General features: G+C 40.4%; 1 protein-coding gene across 13 annotated transcripts in view; it reads left to right on the plus strand.

Moving 5' to 3' along the window:
* The first annotated feature begins 453 nt into the window (after positions 1-453).
* The window catches only part of LOC101752250 (cell surface glycoprotein CD200 receptor 1-A-like), a 146,768-nt gene continuing 128,661 nt past the window's right edge, over positions 454-18,560 (plus strand). For 10 of the 13 annotated variants that reach the window (XR_005846978.1, XR_006933903.1, XR_005846971.1 and 7 more), the window contains exons 1-7: positions 5,479-5,680; positions 8,573-8,611; positions 9,134-9,273; positions 9,486-9,655; positions 11,581-11,805; positions 12,158-12,254; positions 14,501-17,889. Coding sequence is in view for 3 of the 13 variants with exons in the window: in XM_040664698.2 (XP_040520632.1) it covers positions 615-659; positions 974-1,061; positions 2,703-3,011; positions 4,029-4,073; positions 5,360-5,478 (606 nt within the window). In the remaining 10 variants the exon portion in view is untranslated. Of the gene's footprint in view, positions 660-973; positions 1,062-2,702; positions 3,012-4,028; positions 4,074-5,359; positions 5,681-7,581; positions 8,543-8,572; positions 8,612-9,133; positions 9,274-9,485; positions 9,656-11,580; positions 11,806-12,157; positions 12,255-14,500; positions 17,890-18,560 lie in introns of those variants that run through there. The other 3 variants (XM_040664698.2, XM_046913036.1, XM_040664703.2) reach the window with 3 other exon arrangements.

Here is an 18,560-nt window from a genome sequence, read left to right on the forward strand (position 1 = left end):
GAAACAGGCACACATAGCGACCTCTGCTTTGTCACTCAGCAATGGGGTTACAGCACTGCGGTGGCTGGGAACCTTTTGCCGTGACTGAGCCAGTGGGAGCTGGAATAGGGTGCTGTAGGCCTTGAGATCTGAGTAGAAAAGGATGGTATTTTGACTGTGGGAATACATATCCATATTTTTCAGTAGAGCATAGTACAAGTATGCCAGAAAAAATTGGGTTTATTTGTGTATGATGAACTGACTGTAGGAAAGTACCAGCAATGTTTCTTACCAGACCTGTGTTCAAGCAACAGCCCTTTTGCCAAAAAGAAGCTAGCAATTTGTAAGATACAGTTTGGTAAAAAGTATACATAATTATGGAATCAACTAAGTTACTAAATGCTTCCTCAGTTCTCTGCGTCTCTAAAAGCAGGAAACAAGCTCATGTTTGTGATCTCTCACAAGAAGACAGTTGAGCTTTCACTTTTACTGCAGAAGTGGAGTTACCCTTTGAGAAATTAAAAGCAGGGCAAAAATCTAAATCATTTCTTTGGCTTATTTCCTTCAAATAGCCAAGTCTAGATCCTGAATTTTCCCATAAATGCTGTTACCTTGATTTTTTCAAAAAGAGTTTGATGCATGTATCTTTCCTCTTGCAGTCTTTTTTTCATCTTCTGCAGGTAAGTCTGTGAAGCAGCATTTAAGAGGACTGTAGCTATCTGTGTGCTTGCTGGTTATGAATAGTAAGTGACTGGAGATGACTGGAGAATGAGATCTTGGGTATTTGAAACTGGTTTGTAAACAGAAATCCTTTTTGTTTCCAGAGCATTTTTTCCTTTCTTCCTTCAAGTGTAAGAATGATACTTGACATGGGTCCTTTTTACAACTTCTGTTTTCAAAGAAAAAAAAAAGGCTTTTCTTCCTGTTTTCTTTGAAGGGACTTGTACCACAGCTTGCAACTACCCACCACCTCCTTTGCCTTCTTTTACTGCAGTGCCGATTCCTTTTGCTGAAGATGACTCAGACAAGGACAGTTCTGGCTGCAGTCCTTTTCTTGATGATCCACCTGCCTGGAGGGTCAGGTAAGTGAGGAAGATTCAAGCTGCACTCAGCACTGCTTGATACTCTGTATTGCTGACTCACGGGTACACTGAAATTTCACACTTTACCAGTATGACGAGTGATGTCACATCAGCTGATAAAATAATCCTGTGCTTTGCAGAGTGGCATAGACTATTATTTCTGATAGGGATCCAACACAAATCATCTGAAGATCCATCTCCTGTTCAGACGAGAAAGCACCAGCAGAGCTATGGTTTCTGGCAGATAAAGGCAGATATCACATATGCTCTTTCAACTACTATGCCAGATGATCTCGGGTCTTACCCTTCTTATTGGTATATATTCATAGAATTTCCTGAGTTGGAAGGGACCTATGAGGATTATCAAGTCCACTTCCTGTTCCACTGCTATCCCAGGTTTTTCTTACACTGTAACCGGTGCAGCTAATCACTGAGAGGGACTTGGGGGTCCTAGTGGATGAAAAACTTAAAATAAGCCAACAGTGTGCTCTTGCAGCTTGGAAAGCAAATGGTATGCTGGGCTCCATCAGAAGAGGAGTGGCCAGCAGGAACAGGGAGGTGATTGTCCCTCTCTGTTCTTCCCTTGTAAGGCCTCATCTGGAGTACTGCGTCCTGGTCAGGGGCATCCAATACAGGAAAGACAGAGAGATGTTGGAGAGGGTCCAGAGGAGGGCCACAAAGATGATCAGAGGACTGGACCACCCCTCCTATGAAGACAGGCTGAGGGAGCTGGGCTTATTCATCCTGGAGTGTGCAGGGTTACCTCATTGCAGCCTATTTAGGTACTTTACCTCTTTAGGTACTTTAGGAGCCTCCAAACAGGAGTGGAGTCAACTCTTTACAAGGGTAGATAATGGCAGGAAAAGGGGAAATGGTTTTAAGTTGAAGGAGGGAAGATTTATGTTGGATATCAGAGGGAAGTTCTTTACCAAGAGAGTGGTGAGGTGCTGGAACAGGCCGCCCAGAGAGGTTGTAGATGCCCTGTCCCTGGAGGTGTTCAAGAACAGGTTGGATGGGGCCCTGGTGTCATGGAGTTATCTGGGTCCGTGACAAGGGGCAAAAAGCCCAGGAAAAAAAAAAGAAAAGGAGAGGGAAGAAAACTACCCTCTGGGCAGCCTGGTTTAGTATTAAACGTGGAGGTCGACACGGCCCTGCATGCGGCAGAAGGGTTGGAGCTTAATGATCCTTAGGGTCCCTTCCAACTCGAGCCATTCTATGATTCTTTTTTTTTTTCTTAGAAAAGGTAGTTTTCTTTCCCTTAAGGGTGAATTTTGACCTCCCTATCAGTTTTTCAAAGTCCATATTAAAGTGGTAGGAATCTACTGCCCAAAAAAAAAAAAGTAGAGGACTTGTAGCTCACCAATACGCATCACATACAGTGGAAAGACACTATCTCCACTGCATTTCCAGATCTCAAAGACAGTGACAGAAGGAAGCAGGACCTAGAAACTGAATGCTACTTATAGAATACTACTTATAGGTTTCTGCAAAAGCAATGTGTCCCCAAGGCTGCCAGTACAGTAAGAAAGTAGAAATTTTTACGTATGCTGAAGCCAAGAGCTGCATATGCTTTGATGAAAGGTGAAGCATCATATTTAATATTTAATTTTTTCTTTCTCTTTTTCTCTTTTTCCCATGTAGCTTATGGAAGGGTGAATGTGGAGGCTGGTCATGATGCTGTGTTGAATTGCCCATCTATTTCCAAGCTATCTTTGCTAATGGTGACATGGAAGATGAAATCCAGCACTTCCTGCTTTTTGGCTTATAGAAGGGATCTCAATGAGACAAGAATGTTAAACTGCAGTGAGAGGATGATGTGGAAATACTCACCTGACTGTGATCCAGCTCTTCGTATTTACTTTGTGAACCTGAATGACGAGGGAAATGACACCTGTGAAATTACCAGCAGCGAGGGGAATTTTCTTTTTTTCTTTTCTCTGACTGTCATAGGTAAGACACACCTGGTGCTTTTTCATTGTTGTGTGGACATAAAGCAGATTTGAGTTGTTGTTAAAGGACCAAATTCATTTTTGATGCATGCTGAGAGTGAAGATAAAGACGAAACTTGATTCAGTATGACTGGAGAGGGCAAGGAGCCGTATGAAGACATAGGGCTGTTTTAATGAGAAATAATCAGTTGTTGTTAGGTGTTTTTTTTTGTTCTGCCTCATGAACAGGGACTGTTTTCAGATGCTCCAAATGAACGGTCTGGATAGATTCTGATGTAGTTCTTTGGATGTAACTTAGAATTTGAATGCTATGTGAATGTTCACACGAACAGGAGTGCGCATGTTGGTTAAGTTAATGCAAACAGATGATATTAAATAAATTTTGCTACTTAAAGCTGAACCAAATTTCACAGTGCACGCATTGTGTACTTTGCTTGGATAAGGACCAAATAGGAAGATATTAGTAAGATATTAGGAAGACTAATATTAGGATATTAGATATTAGGAAGATTAATAGGAAGTAATTAGTGAATCAGGTCTAAACAGATGAAGTGATGGGGTTGGCAAGAGGGAGTATGAGGGGAGTCTGGAAGAGCAGGGAAGGCAGGAGAAGAAAACAAGGGCAGCTCCTGTTGGTAGTGGAGGCACTGACCAGTGCTTATAGCACTCTGACAGAAACACGTCACTGTTACACACTGAAGAGCTCCTTTGGGGCAGGCAAAGAAAGAGGAAAATGTGCTCAGGTGAGTTCTTGGCCCATTATTTCCCCTCAGAAAAGTACACCTTACTGAGTCAATTCAACCACGTCTCCCAGGGAAACCAAATGTTTCAGCAAAGGGGAAAATAAAACAATAGCACATTCAGGAGCAGAGCACGAAAGGCATGAACTTAACCAGGGAGAGCATTAAAAAAAAAATGTCCTTCAGCTGCTGAGGGCAGCTAGAGAAGAACTTTGGATATAACAGCTGTGTACCTTGTCCCAAGAAACCATTTTGATTTCCTGCTATACTTCTTCCAGCCTCCCAACTACGGAAGAAGGCACATCACTCACCAGTACAGACTGGTATGTGGGCTTTGGTTTTTGTGCTTTTATGCTATTTTTGGGGTGGTGGTGTGTATGGGGCTTTTCTTTATTGTTGTGTGTGTGTTTGTCTTTTTCTTCATCAAAACATGTCATTTCATCACAACATGTGGCTGCTCTGACAAAAATCCAACATATCTCTATGTATGCTGGGAGGCTGGTATGAGGAGCAGTGTGTCTGGAAGGGTGTCTATTATTTGGGTGGTCATAACTTCATTACTCAGAGTATCTGAGTAATTGCTTAAGCACTAGATAGAGAACGGAGTAATGCATTTCCTGCTTGAGGATACAATAAATTACACTTGCAATGCCAACGTTCAAACTGAATTTTAGATCTCCTCAACATTATTATGTTCACAGTGCTGCTTCACACTGTAATCTTAGCTCCAATCTTTTGCTTAAGAATACATTTTGCCTTTGATGACAGAAACCTGTGTGATTAAAGATGTGATGGAAACAGACAGGTGTTTACAATGAGGGAAAAGGATGCAGTTCCTTATGCCCTATTAGCAACACAAACATCAATGAAATGTTTATATTTTAAGTTGTAGTTCAGATACACAGGGACTAAGAAACAGCAGTTAAATTAGCCTCTACAAGTTTTACTTCCTCTTCAATTGTAGGGTGTCCTGATATGTATTTGATAGCATTATAACACACTACTCTCTCCTCAGGGCTCCTGCCTCTCCTAATGCACCCTGAAAGAAAAATTATTTCATGTTTAGTTTTCTGCTCACAGTGAAATTAATAGCTGTGTGCTTTGCTTGTTGTAAACTAGTCAAATGGTTCTCTGAAGTCAGAATGATTAATTTCCTGATATACTCTTATATGGTATCCTGCACAATTTGACTGACGGGAGTGGGAGCTGCTGAGATCAAAGTCAAAACTTCCAGTAAGTTTAAGTGCCTACATTGGAACACCTGTGGCCTGCCTGTTTTTTTTCTGTCAGAGAAGTTAACATTGGTCATTATGACCTATTTTGCTGAAAATACTGACATTTCAATGTTTGTTTTCAATTTCATTAAGAAAAAGAGATTCAAAAGGCTGTCTTGTTCAGACTTTGTCTTCCCGCAAACTCAGGCTCCAATGTATATGCCCTGCCCCTTTGCCTGTGGAGCTTAGAGAAATACCGTCACAGCTCCTTTGCAAAACTAAAGTTGTCTGCCAGATTTCTTCTGATCCTATTTTGTTTTGTTTTGTTGGCCTCTATGGGGGTTCCAAAAAATTCTTCAACATAATATAGTGGTCTGTGTTTTTCTTTATTTTGCAGACTGAAAACTTCAGGTTCACACCATCGCATCTGAACGTACCTGTGATGGACCATTCTGTCTCACCAGAGAAAATCTATCAGAATTACAAACTACAAGCTACATTTATGAGCTATTAACCATGTAGGCACCAGCAGTTCATACCAGCTCAACTATTAATTATACTCAGTTACCTGAACCTGTCCTCGATCTGGCAAATCTCAGACCATATGCAGAGCAGGACAGCAGAATACTCTAAACTGACCAAGAAAAGCCTTTGTCCTTCCTGACATGAAGGGAGCCAGGGAGCAACCTGTCTAAGTCACTGATTCCTCTCTGTCTGTAAGTATCAGTACAGTTGTTAAAACATTTGAAACTTGTAAAGGCTGAGGTGGAGAAATGTGCATTTGATTTTGATTTGAGGATGGGCTCTGAGGTATGTGCCATTTTCCCTCACATCCACAATTGATACATTTCTGTGGCAGAACAAAAAAGGCTTGGTGAAAATGTATCACATCTGTGTAGTCCACCTTAGCATCTAGATTCTCTTTTCATTTTCAAGATGGAAACCAGGAAGTCATAAACTTATAGAATGCCTTGGGTTGGAAGAGACCTCAAGGATCATTAAGCTCCAACCCCCCTGCTGCAGGCAGGGCTACCAACCTCCACACTTAATACTAGATCAAAAGAACCCTAAAACAAAGAAGGACAAGATGATCTATCTGGCAGAAATACAGGAATAAAAGAGTTTTGTTCTAGGTAGATAGTTACATGTGGCAGATAAAGAGCCGTCATTTTTCAACTTTTTTTTTTAAATTATGTTTATTTTCAATTAAACTTTCTATTGTTAATGGTAGAAGAAAGCCAGTCTGAATTTATACTTGATGTGGAAGTGAGAAATAGCAATGGGAAATTTTCTAAGATTCATTTTGAAATAAATATGTAAATATGCAAATATTTAATTCAAATGATTTCTGAGGCCATTTTCCTAGAAGCCAAGATTACAGCCTGGTTTGTAAAAAAAAAAAAAATGCAGGTGATCTGCTTGCTTGAAAACAGTCTAACCAAGACATTTGTCTTCTCATCTCCATTTTCATATACTGGGCTTGTGAAACCATTTTGAAACAGTAATGCAGCACCAAAGTATACTTAAGTGTGTGCTTTGAATAGCCTTTGCTAGTTGTTGGAGGAGTTCTCAGGCATGAGGATCCCTCTGTGCCTTTTAATTGCACTTTCCTTTATCAGTTCTAAATAGGCATGAGGTGGCATATACTGATGCTATTTCAGGCTTTCCTATCAGTCACAGTGCAAAGGCATGAACAACTCCTTGGCTCATGGAAAGAGCCTACAGGCAGTAGTCCATCCATACCAAGTGGAGCCATTCTTGCTAAATATCAGTGATGGGTCACTATCTCAGAGCTGTGTACAGCTTCTTCATGTCATCTGTACCTTATCATGAATACAGCCTCTGGGAGAAAAAAAAGTGACAGTTTGAAATTAGTGAAAAGAAGTTTTCAGTGATGCTAGTTGGAAAACCATACTGTAGCTCTAGTGAAATTGACAGCATTGTTTTCAGTAGTGAGTGGTTTCCCAGTTCTGCTGGCCTGTAGTTGGCAGTGCATAATTGGTGCAATTCAGCAGCCTGTTTTGTTTTCCATGTCAGCCTGGACTTTTCACAGCCAGGGTGCTGTCAGGGAGTTAGTTGTTTCTGGAAGGCTCCAGAACAGCAGAAAGACATCTTGTTTCTTAGAGAACTGCCCAATTGGGTCTAAACCAGGGCTACAACTACACTGATTAGAGTCTGTCTTATTCAGAAGCTGGACCATTGCAGCCAGACCTCAGGATGACATTGCTGTCAAACCTGAAAAGAGATAGGCTGTGGAGCAGTCTATTTTCTATGACCATAGTGCCCACCATATGTCTTGTGATTTTTAGTGTGCAGTGCAAGAACTTCTCATGATTCCTTGGCACCATATGAAATGTTGAATAGTAAGACCTAATGCAGACACAGGAAATAAAATTTAGGGGCGTGATTGTGTTGGGAAAGCCCTCTGGAGTATAATATTTGGACAGGTTTGAAAAACATGCCGTCTGTGCTCATGACAGGAGGGTTGGAACTTGATGATCCTTGGGGTCCTTTCCAACCCAAGCCATTCTATGATTCTGTGACTTTATTTTTTTCTGCTCATCTTTAAATGTTTTATGGTCACAGCACAAGTGATAGGTAGTTTCTGTCTTTTTAGCTATCTGTGATTCACCAGAACTTTTGGACCACATCCAAGCTGCCAACAGGTGATAACTGTTGTAGTGACCTGACAGCACTTCTAAGGGAGTAGCCTTTGATGGGAGGTAGATGTGACTAGCCAAGCAGTGGGCCTGTGAGGATGTTCAGAAAGGAAGCCCTTGGTTCTTGGGGCAAGACACACAGGTCTGTGAGGTACGGAAGTCTGTGAGGAAGCAGTGAGAGGAAAACAGAGTAGATTGGAGAAGGGGATTGACAGAGGGAAACAAGATAGCTAGGGACTGAGAGTAAGCATGATTTTGGGTTGTTACAGCTCCATACTTAATTGTGTAACTGATTGCTTTTTCCATTCGTTCTGTCGCTGGCTACCTTTATTTCTGATCCTGACTAGTGAAAGACAATCTTTTGTCATATGGGAAGCACTCCACACTCTTCTCCCAGCGTCAGAACCATACTCCAATGGACTCCATTGTTTTCCTCTCTGCTGGCACCTAAATGAGGACTGTTGTTCTTCTTAGTCATGTGAGCTGCACACCAAAGGGCTAAAAGCCAAGAGATGCATACCTCAATGGGGAAGAAGGGACAGATTTGGCAGTATTTCAGTGGCTAGCCAGGGGTTGGACTCCTCCTCTGTTGGAAAGGTTTGAGCTGGGCTCGCACCTCAACCCATCTCAGTCAACTCCCTCTCTCCTAGAAGCAGGGCCTGCATGCAGCAGTGCTCAGCTGCTGGGCCAGAGCAGCAGGGCTGATGCAGGAGCGCTCCCCAAGATGCTGGAAGCTGCTGTTTGGCTCATGCCCAGTTCCTGTTTTCCTGGGCAGGCTGCTGAGAAAGAGCCTGCCTCCCTCCTGGATTTAATTTGGAAGTCAATCTGTTGAGTATTTTGAGAACAAGAAATCATTTAGATGTTTTCTGTCATGCTGGTTTTGTAACAGGGAAGGCACACGGATGTAATCCAAAGAATAGTCCAAATTGTGTATTTTGTCTCTTGCAGGAATTTTGTCTGAAAAATAATAATCTTGAGGAAGTTTATGTGAGTATATTTACCATGCTTCTTTCTTTAATTGCATGCTTTTGGTGCTTACGTGGATTTTGTCTGAAAGAAAATTTAAGTAAAGCAGACATTTTAGATTGCAAACTTCCATGTATTCTTAGGTGGAATTGTGAAAAATGGCTAAGAAAATAAAGTGAAAGAGCTACTAAGAGGAAATGGGCATTGGAATGAGCTATTTGCACGTTCTGACAAAAAATAAATGTGTGTATATATATATACATATATACACACACATTTTGTAGAAATCATATTCTTACACCCCTGGCCATATATATATGGTTGGGGGTGTGAGGATATGATACTCATATCCTGTATATATCATATCTTATATGATATGATATATATATATACACACACACATACATGTGTGAGGATATGATTTGTATAATAGCAAAAATAGTCCTGTACAAGTTGTAGCCTCTAGGTGAACAAGCCACAGTTAAATGAGGGCTGCTCCAAAAGTAATGTCTCTCATTTTATTATGTTGTTCCATGATGGCAGAGGCAGATGTTGGCCATACGGCAGCAGAGGTTGAACCTTCCCACCAATATTCTGTTACATGTTGTTGCTGTGTGACAGATGGCAACAGAGGGCCAGTCTGACACAATGGCATGTGGCATGGAAGTACATACGAAGCAAAGGTGTGTCATTGAATTCCTCCATGCAGAAAATACAGGTGAAAATGCTCCTGTTTATTGTTTCTTTTCTCACTCATATTGTTTATAGGGCACTCCTGGTAATAACAATTCATCTGGTAATCTGATTCATCTATGAGCAACTTGTCTTTTGGTAACAGGTGATATTGCAAAGCTGTGATACAGTTCTCTGTTCTCATTCTATTCACTGAAAGTAGCAAAAAACAGTAGCTGATGAAAAGCTGTGTTTAGAACCACATACATTGGAATGCAACTTCAGATTATGGACAAGATTTAAACTCCAATTTTCAACATCAGGATGGAAGTGAAGAAGATAGATGATTTTTCCTGCGGATTTTGGAAATGAAGCAGGTTTCCTAAAGGCCAGGTCAGTGAAAAGCTCAAGTTCTAAGCTGGTATTTCTTAAAGCTGTATATTTTTGTCTAGCCTTGCTGGCTTTTCTTCTTTGGTGAGGATAGAATACTTTCCTTGGTTCTCATAATTACAGGAACTCCTGTGGAATTCTGTCTTGTGGAATTTCACTCCTTGTGGAATACTGGTTTTGATGTCTTTTTTCTTTTTTTTTTTCCCCCTCTTATTGTTAACTTGTTCTCCACTACGTGGCTTGGTGTTCATAATCTGTATGCATCTTTCATGTGCTGGAGGTCAGTGAAGAGCTCATGACTAAACCAAGTGGGACATCAACTACGTATCCTGTCAGTTGTCTGTTCTGGAATAGTTTGCGTTTGTGCTATTAATGATTCTCTAAGCTTACCCACTGTTCTCTATATTTCCTTATCATCCCGCCAGTGCTCTGGTGCTTTAGTTTTCTCAGCTTATTGATTTTTATCTTCTCTAATTACTTTAGCATCCGGTTCTCTTTTCTTTTCCTTTTAGCATCAAAGACAGTTGTGTTCTCTATTCAGTTGCTTTAGTATGTCCCAGTTCTGCTCAATTAATTTTTTAAAATAAATATTTATTTTAGTAAAAACAATACGTTTCAAATAACTTACTAGTGCATTTCACTAAACTTTCCGTGAAACACATGCTTAATCTAAGTCTCCTTTATTTTGTTGGCCAGTATATAATAGGAAATGAATCACTCACTTGATTCTCTTGACTGTAAACCACTGCTGTGCTTCAGTGCCTACAAAACGAAGCGTACCTACCAAACACAAATGCACAATATGCATCATTTTATATGATCTGCAATGACATCTGTCTTCAATTATTCTGCAAAAGCATTGTAACCAGTTTTCTTCCCCCCCCCCCCCCCCCCCCCCCCTCCCCCCAGTAGTTTCTGTGCTACTTTGTGCTACTCTCTCACAGCAGCAGGGAGTCATAAAAGCATGCATTTTTTTAGGGAGGCTTTTCAAACAAACTTGGTTATTGATGATTTTACTTGCTTCAGATACAGAACAACAAAGCACCTCTGACACAATGTCCTGCTATTTTTGAATGAGGCTGTCTGATGCACACATTGTTAAAACTCTGTATATAACAAAGAAATGGTGGCTGTAGCTACACCACAGAAAACAGATGCCATTTTACTTTATTTATAAGCAGTAATATTTTCAGAGAAAGAGGCAAATGGTATTACAAATCACAGACTCACTGTGAACTTGCAAAAGTGAAGTTTTCCCCCAACAACAGCAGAAATAACAGCATACGGAGGCTTTTTGCTCTGCTTCTTCCAGATTCTTCCATTATCGATATACCACTGTATCTACTTATGATTTTCCCATGTATTTTTCTGGTTGTTTTGTTGATACAGTTCTTTGAATTTCTTGTTGCTGGCTGGGGTTGGTCTGATCTGACCTCCTTTTTGACTGTTTCTTCCTGGTCTTCTATTTTTCTGTGAAGGAAAGATTCTGTACCAGAGGGCGGCGGGCATGGTACAGGCTGCCCAGGGCAGTGGGCATGGCCACAAGCCCCAGAGTTCAGGGGGTTCCTGGACACTGCTTTCAGACGTAGGGTTTGGATGTTGGGTGGTGCTGTGTAGAGCTGGGGGTTGGACTCGGTGCTCCTTGTGGGTGCCTTCCAACTCAGGACATTCTGTACTTCTATAATGACTTGATTTTGTCTGACTGCTGACACAGTCCCAACAGTGCCTATACGTCATAGTGTTTGTATCTAGCTGGGCTTGTATTTTGGATTTCCATGTGTATGTCTGAAAGAAAAATGGTGGAGAAAAAGCCAAAATCCTTTTTATATTAGATTTATAATCTAGGAAGTACACAACCCTCTCCTCTTTGCAAAACAAGTGACCACATACGGTGTGCTTAATGCAGAAATCTATTTCTTGTACTTCAGGTCTTGTGTGAGAAGAGTGCTGTGTGGAAAAAAAGATGAGTGAGCCAGACAGTGAGAAACTCAGGCCTGGATGCCTGCCTTTGTCTTCTACTTGCTTGAAATATTTACATCAGGCAGATTAGAATCAAACAACAGAAATTAGTGCCCCGCCAGGGTTTCCCCCTGCATCAGACAAGTTAGTACATGCATAGCAATGACACCCTCATGGGCACCGTCTACCTACAGGTATGAATTTCTACCAGCTGCACTTGCTATCACATTCTTTATCGTCATTCTTGTATAATTTGCAATAGTCTCCCATTTCTCCGTGAGAATGCATGTATGTTTTTCTGTGTGCGTGTGAAGTTGTGAACATAGGAAGAAAAAGTTATGTATTTTTCCTTGGCATTAATTTCTTAGTAATTTCCCAACAACTGAACATTTCATTATAGATAAATGTTGTGAAATACCCTATTAGACAGGCATGTGAGGGGAAAAAAATGCAAAGTTTGTGTGGATTGTGTGTGTGTGTGTGAACTCAAAATTCCAGTCTTTTTCTTCTATTAGAATACTGCTTGCGTATCTTTTCCTTCTTTAGGTAAAAGAATTTGAATTGCTGATACACACATGGAAATCCTATCTGACAGTGACTGTAGAGTGCATCTCAAACTAACGGATTTTTTTTTTCCTTTTCTGTGAGTATTTTTATCCCCTCTCTTGTTCTGATGTAAGGCAGAAAAGAAAAAAAATAACTGCTGGTAGTCATTACTGGCCATCTATGACCAGCTTCAGCTGTTTGTTGGATCTATTGATATCATTGTTTTCATTTTGATACAGGAAACAGGTTGGGGGTAGGGCATAGAGGAGAGAAAAGAACAAGTAAAGATGATAAAAAAAAAAGTTTTTTTAAATACACACATTCTTAGTTCTTAGCTACAGCTGTCATCGTTTCTCAGAAAATCATGTATTTCAAATATAGTTTGCCAAATAAGCAAAATGCAACTGGAGTTCTGTATGTGTCTACTGCTCTGGTACTGAGTGGCTATATTACACTAAATATGGTGTCCACATTCCATTCCTGATATTTTTCTGTAATTGTTATTTTCTGTAGTCATCTGTTGGCAGATGCATTTATATTAATAATATTAGTGTTAGCCTGGATCAGGAATGTGCTTTCGAAGAGAAACTCCCTATAGTCCATGCTTAATGTTTAAGATTATCAAACAGCCTTGGAGCACACAGCAAACTGGCTTATTTTCTAATGGCTCTAAAGCAGCAAGTGCACTAGGGGTATTCCTAGTGCTACCCAGCTGATAGTAAGTGCCCAGCTCGCAGGTTCAGCTTATAGCAAGCCAAAAATAAAATCCCCTCAACCCATCTTGTGCTCTTTTAAGCCACTCTAGTTGAGCCTATGTAGATGAAAAGATAAACACAGCTTTTGATAAAAAAAAAAAACATCTTCTTGTAGGGTGAACTTTTTTTAACCTGCTTTCTGTGCAGGAAATAACCTGAGCATCAGCCCCACCATGACTCTGAAAACTGCTGATTTGCAGTTCTCCTGTATTTAATGTCCCTCTCTTTTTTTCCCTCTCTCTCTTATTACACAAAGGATACGCATGGAAAATAACAGGGCCATAATGAGTACGTACCTCGAAGGCTTCTTTATGTCTTGGAAAAAACATTACAGACTGAATCTTTTAGTAACTTGCTACCTTGGATTGCTCATCCAGAAAACAAAGGAGCCATGACCACATGTAGGCACTGGTGCCAGCTAAACTGTGTATTTTCTTCACAAATGCTGGAATAACAAGGAGAATGATGTAATACAATCTGTACAATTATTTGCAAATGCATGAGTCTCATTTGACTTACTCGGTATTTAAAAAAAAAGTAAACTGGCATAGAATTTCTACTACTATCACACAACAGCTTGCAGCTAAAAAGCCATTGTGCATAAGTGCAAATTGTGAATTAGCATATCTTAAAAAAAAAAAAAGAAAGAAGCAAAAAGCTTACACTCAGCAAACGTTTTATGTGGAGGCATTATCTGATGGACAGTGCGGTCAGTGCAGAACTCAGACCTAGTGGAATGTGCCTAAATTTGCTCTGAACCAATAAGAAGGGGAAGAAATGAGAAATACTGTTGACAGTTACAGTCAAGTTGGCAATAGTCACATAATTTTGTCTTACATAGGTAGGAACACACAGACGTGTGTGTATTCACACCAGGCAATTGGATCGCAGGTGATGTGCCGAGCATGAAACTGAACGTGACATTGAGTTCATCCAGGTGTAGCAGCAGTGTTTATTTCATGACAAGGAGAAATCATGTTGGAAATGCACTGTACAGAAATTATAGTAATAGCAGTTTAAAGGCAGTGGAGGAGTGGATTCATATTAAAAAATTACATTTAAAAAAACAGTGATAGTATGAATAAAGTAGATTAGTCACTACCGAAATTGTTTTAGGAGAGGATGCTAAAAGAGGCCCTCCTGGGATAGACTGGGAAGTTGAATTTGGAAATGAACAAATAATTCTTTAATGTTATTAAAGAGAGAAATACTCCTGAGATTTGTGTCATAGGAAATTTTAATTTCTCAGTCACTGAGACTAAAAATCAAAAATAGACCATGTCATTGGTATGACAATTTAAAGGTATATGTAACTGAGCAGTCAGTGAACCACCTGAGTGCTACTATTTAGAAGTTTGTTTCTGTGACTAACACCAACAATATAGATGAAGTGGTTGTGGGAAAAATCCAAAGTGATCACATGAGGTTGATTTACTTGATGTGAGTTGGAATGCAGGTCTGTGACTCTTACTGTTTAAACAAGAAGACCGTATATGATGAGGGAACTAAATGGTGAAGTCACTAGGAGTAAGAATGTCAGTAAGAATGTTCGTTTCAACTGAAGCCTGGAATTTTTTTTGTATTAAAGGTGTAGACCTGCTGGAGACTTCTGTTCTGAAGCAGAAGAAGCGATATCCCCAGCCAGCTCTGGAAATAAGAGCAAATTCTCTTGAAGTAGATGCTAGGAATGCACAGGGACTCCAAGGATAAAGAAAAGTATTAACCTGACAAAGAGATTTTTCTTAGACATCAAGAAGCTCAGGGATAAAATGGAAATTGTCAGCAGGCTGCTCTTACAAAATGCCTTCAAATGCTGAGCAGAAAGCTCTCCTGTGGTGTGCAAGTAAAGCTGTACATGGACTGTCCCAGCAGCAGTGGGAACAGACCGCAACTCTGAATCCCTCATCACATTCCCATAGTTTGGGAGACCTGGGGGACACTGTGGTGCTTGTATTCTGGATCACACACCATTACTGGCCAGTAAGTCACAAAAGTGTATGTGGAGGGTAAGAACCATTCTAGATAAGTGTTTGGATATTTTTCTTTAACAATAGGAACATTTTGGTACAAATTTGCTTTGAGCACCTGGTGAGGTCGGCCAGGCTGGGCCCGCTCTTCAGCTCGAGCATCCTTTTGGCACGAGACAGCTGTTCAGGGCAGGAAGGATCAGCCAGAGCAGTGAAAAGCTTAGGAAAGTGACACCAACAAAGTCCTGCAATGGCAAGTGTTAGGATCAGCCTCATTACTAGCCTGTGTAATGATTTCACATCAGAGTATTCAGCAGGTGTTCAAACCTCTGTTTTGAGGTAAAGGGAACAAACAAGAAGATCCTCAATGATTTTCTGTCTCCTCCTTAGTAATGAGGATAAACATACATACTAAAGGATCCCAGTGGACTCAGGAGGATGTGCCCCTCCTTAAATCCTGTGGCTGCTTTATCTGGATCAAACAACACTGGCTCCAAAGGTGTGACAGCAGTTGGCCAGCATGCAGTTGCTCTTGCTTGACCCACATCTGGAAAATCAACCCCATTCCTCAGAATATCAAGGGATAGCTTGGGGAGCTTTCTCAGCTTAACTTTGAATGGACAGAGTAGAGATTTGATTCTGAGCTTCCAGTTACTCTCATCATTTTTCCTACTGGCTTCATACAAAGTTCCCTTCTCTCAGTCATTTTTCACTTTCCAGTGTCTCTGACAACACAAGCTGATTATAGAGTTGCTGATTCTCACTGATTATTCATAACGCATTTGATATTTTTGTTTTGTGTTCTTTTTCCTTAAAATCCCAGCTATCTGAGTCCTAGTTTCTGTATTTGGTTTCCTTTGTAACTATAGAAGAAATGTGATGTCTCTCGTCTTAAAGAAATACTTGAAAACTCAGTGGACGTGGATGGCACAGTAATCAGTGGTAAATTCAAATAAATTGTATACTGTTTTCTGAAGCCTTAGCCACAGTTTTGAACAATATGATTTTAAATGATGATCCTAGCTAAAATAATAAATATTTACATATGCTTTCAGAAAATCTCTACTCTAGACCCCACCTTTGTGTCAAAGGAGCATCCCTGCTTGTTTTCTGACTTCAGTATTTTACACATTTTTTTTGAAATGTTGTAGTGAAGCCTAAAAAAGTAATATGATGATGTCGAAGTAAATGAGGATTTTTGCTTTTAATCCTTTGCTGCTGATTTGTGGTCTCAGGCAAGAAATTTGTTTCTCTTTCTGCTTTGATTCTCTGTCTTTGTGGATGATAGAACTTTTCTTTTCCTGGAAATGCATTATTTTAATCACTGTAAGAGATAACAAAGAGGCAAAACACTAGGCTAGGGGCATTGTGGTAAGCTTGATATCTCGAAATTAATAGGAAAAAAAGAAACACCTCTGAAGCTCTGGATGTTTGAGGCTAGATCACTGTAAATAATTCTACCAAGTTACGGCATCCTCTGTGAGCCCATGAGGTAAGGATACCAATAACATTTGCACCTCAGTTGGTTAATGATCTGAGCCTTGCTGCTGCCTCAAGCTTTGTTTTTACGAATATAAGGATATTTTCAGCCCTAATATTGAGAAAGGCTTCAGAAAACCTACACATCTGTGAAATGACAAAGTGTGATGAGTTTGCTTTACTCTATCCGAATAGGAAATATAGTACTTGCTTCTACGCTGCTTGAGTTTTGTGGCTAGATTACTATGTCCCGGGCCTTGTGATACATTTATCTAACTTAGAAAACAAGATGAGAAGATCAGCAAGGAAATTGCACGGTGCATTGATGCTTCACAGCTATAAGTCCTATGCACAATAGGCACTGACTAATACTGTTGGGTCTGTCTGAATTTCAGTCAGGAGCAGCCTGAAAGGAAGGTATTCCCCAGCTACCTCAGGAAAAAATAGCCACCAGACAGAGAAAACTGCTGACTGACAGTGTTGTCATTCAGATAAATGTCTGGTGTATCACTGGCTTATCACTAGATTCTTCTTGTTTTGTTCTCATTTTCTTGGGGAGTACTCATTAATCTTCTAGGGTCAGGCTAACATCTTTATTCTTGTACTTCACTGGTTTATGTTTGGGAAAAAAAAATCCAGGTTATTAGCTTTGTTCTTTTGGCACCTTTGCAAAAGCACAAATGAAAATATAGGCAGTGACTGCAAATAGGAGCTAGGTTTCAGTCTCAGACACCGTCTTGTGGTTAGTAAAACCTCTCTGAGCAAAGCAGTGGTTCACCTGTGAATATGCAGCTGTTAACAAGCATAAGGGGACAAAAATACCATGGTAAGGAGAATCCACCATAAATTAGTGGTATACCTGTGGAAGGAGGAAACAAAAATGCTCCTAAGTGCCTGGAAAGGCTAGGAGAGCCATTGTAAGTGCTCCTTTGTGCAAGTACCAGCATGTTTATGCATCATGAGAAGCGGTCAGGCTGCAAGAGCTAAGAGCAGTTTGCCAGGAACCCACATGTCTGGATAGCTGGAGTTTCTGAAAGGAAGGAAAATTTTTAAAGCTGCCATCAAACACAGAGGCATGGCCTGCTGTTGTCCACATCAGAGGTTATGGCTGAGGACAGTGAAATTTTGTTGTCCCAGGATGATTCTAGGAAAGTTATCTATCACAGCTGTGTTATCCTTTGTTCACCTGCTAGCTAGATTCTACTTGGCAATTGCCTTTGAACAGTTTGATTTCCAGGTTTTATTAAACGCAGGGTACCTGCAGAGGAATGAGACACCAGTGGTTAATCATAGCAAAATCCATGTCTTCCTGCCACAGAGATGTCAAAGAAAGACACAGAGAATGAGGCGAATTGCTATAATTCTGTTGCATCATGGAAAATAAAAACATAAAAGCCAGGCACCACACCTTCCAATTGATTCCAGGTGGTTCTCTTCGCCCTGCCCTCACACAGTGAGGGCTCAGTCTCCTGAAGAGCTGGTGCAGATAGCTCTGCCTTAACATCATCTTTTCTTCTATTTCAGCTGTCAGGTAAGGGATTGAAATCTCTGCCCTTCTGCCTTCAAGCTTCACGAATAGATTGTTCCTTCTTGCCTTCTTGCAGATGAGAAGTTATATTAAGGGTATTTCATCAGGGATCTGTGGGACATACGCTTAGATGCTTCTCTTTCAAGACTGTTGCTGTTCACAAAATGACATGGACTGGCACACGTTTTCCCCCTTTTTGTTATAGCTGTATTAAGCAATATATTCTTAAATGGTGAACTGAAGATAGTCTTGAAACCAAATCCAGCTTTCTGCATTTACAGTTTTGGATGGTAAACATCTAGATAACTGGGTAGCCTAGAAGAATGGGGTACTGTAAGAAGAGAAAAACATCTGAACTAATTGTGTTTTTATGCTATGCCAAGATGTTGGATAACCTTCTAACCCTTCTGTAGTTAACAGGAATGTTATCATTTCTGGGGACACCAGGAGTCGGCATAGCTTAGCTTTGTGTTGGGTTAGGTTCTTTGTAGTACATCTCAGACTATGCTACTTATTTTAAAGCCATATGCTGTATAAGTAAAGCTAAATTAAATGCATAGAGTAAGATAGCTGTAGCATGATGGGAAGGTACTTCCTCTTAAACTAAGCTCCCTTAACTTATGGCAATAACATACCTCATTTTGATGGTATGTCTGCAGAGACTGGTAGAATCA

The sequence above is a fragment of the Gallus gallus genome, chromosome 1 (genome assembly GCF_016699485.2).
Source record: "Gallus gallus isolate bGalGal1 chromosome 1, bGalGal1.mat.broiler.GRCg7b, whole genome shotgun sequence".
NCBI classification, from domain to species: domain Eukaryota; kingdom Metazoa; phylum Chordata; class Aves; order Galliformes; family Phasianidae; genus Gallus; species Gallus gallus.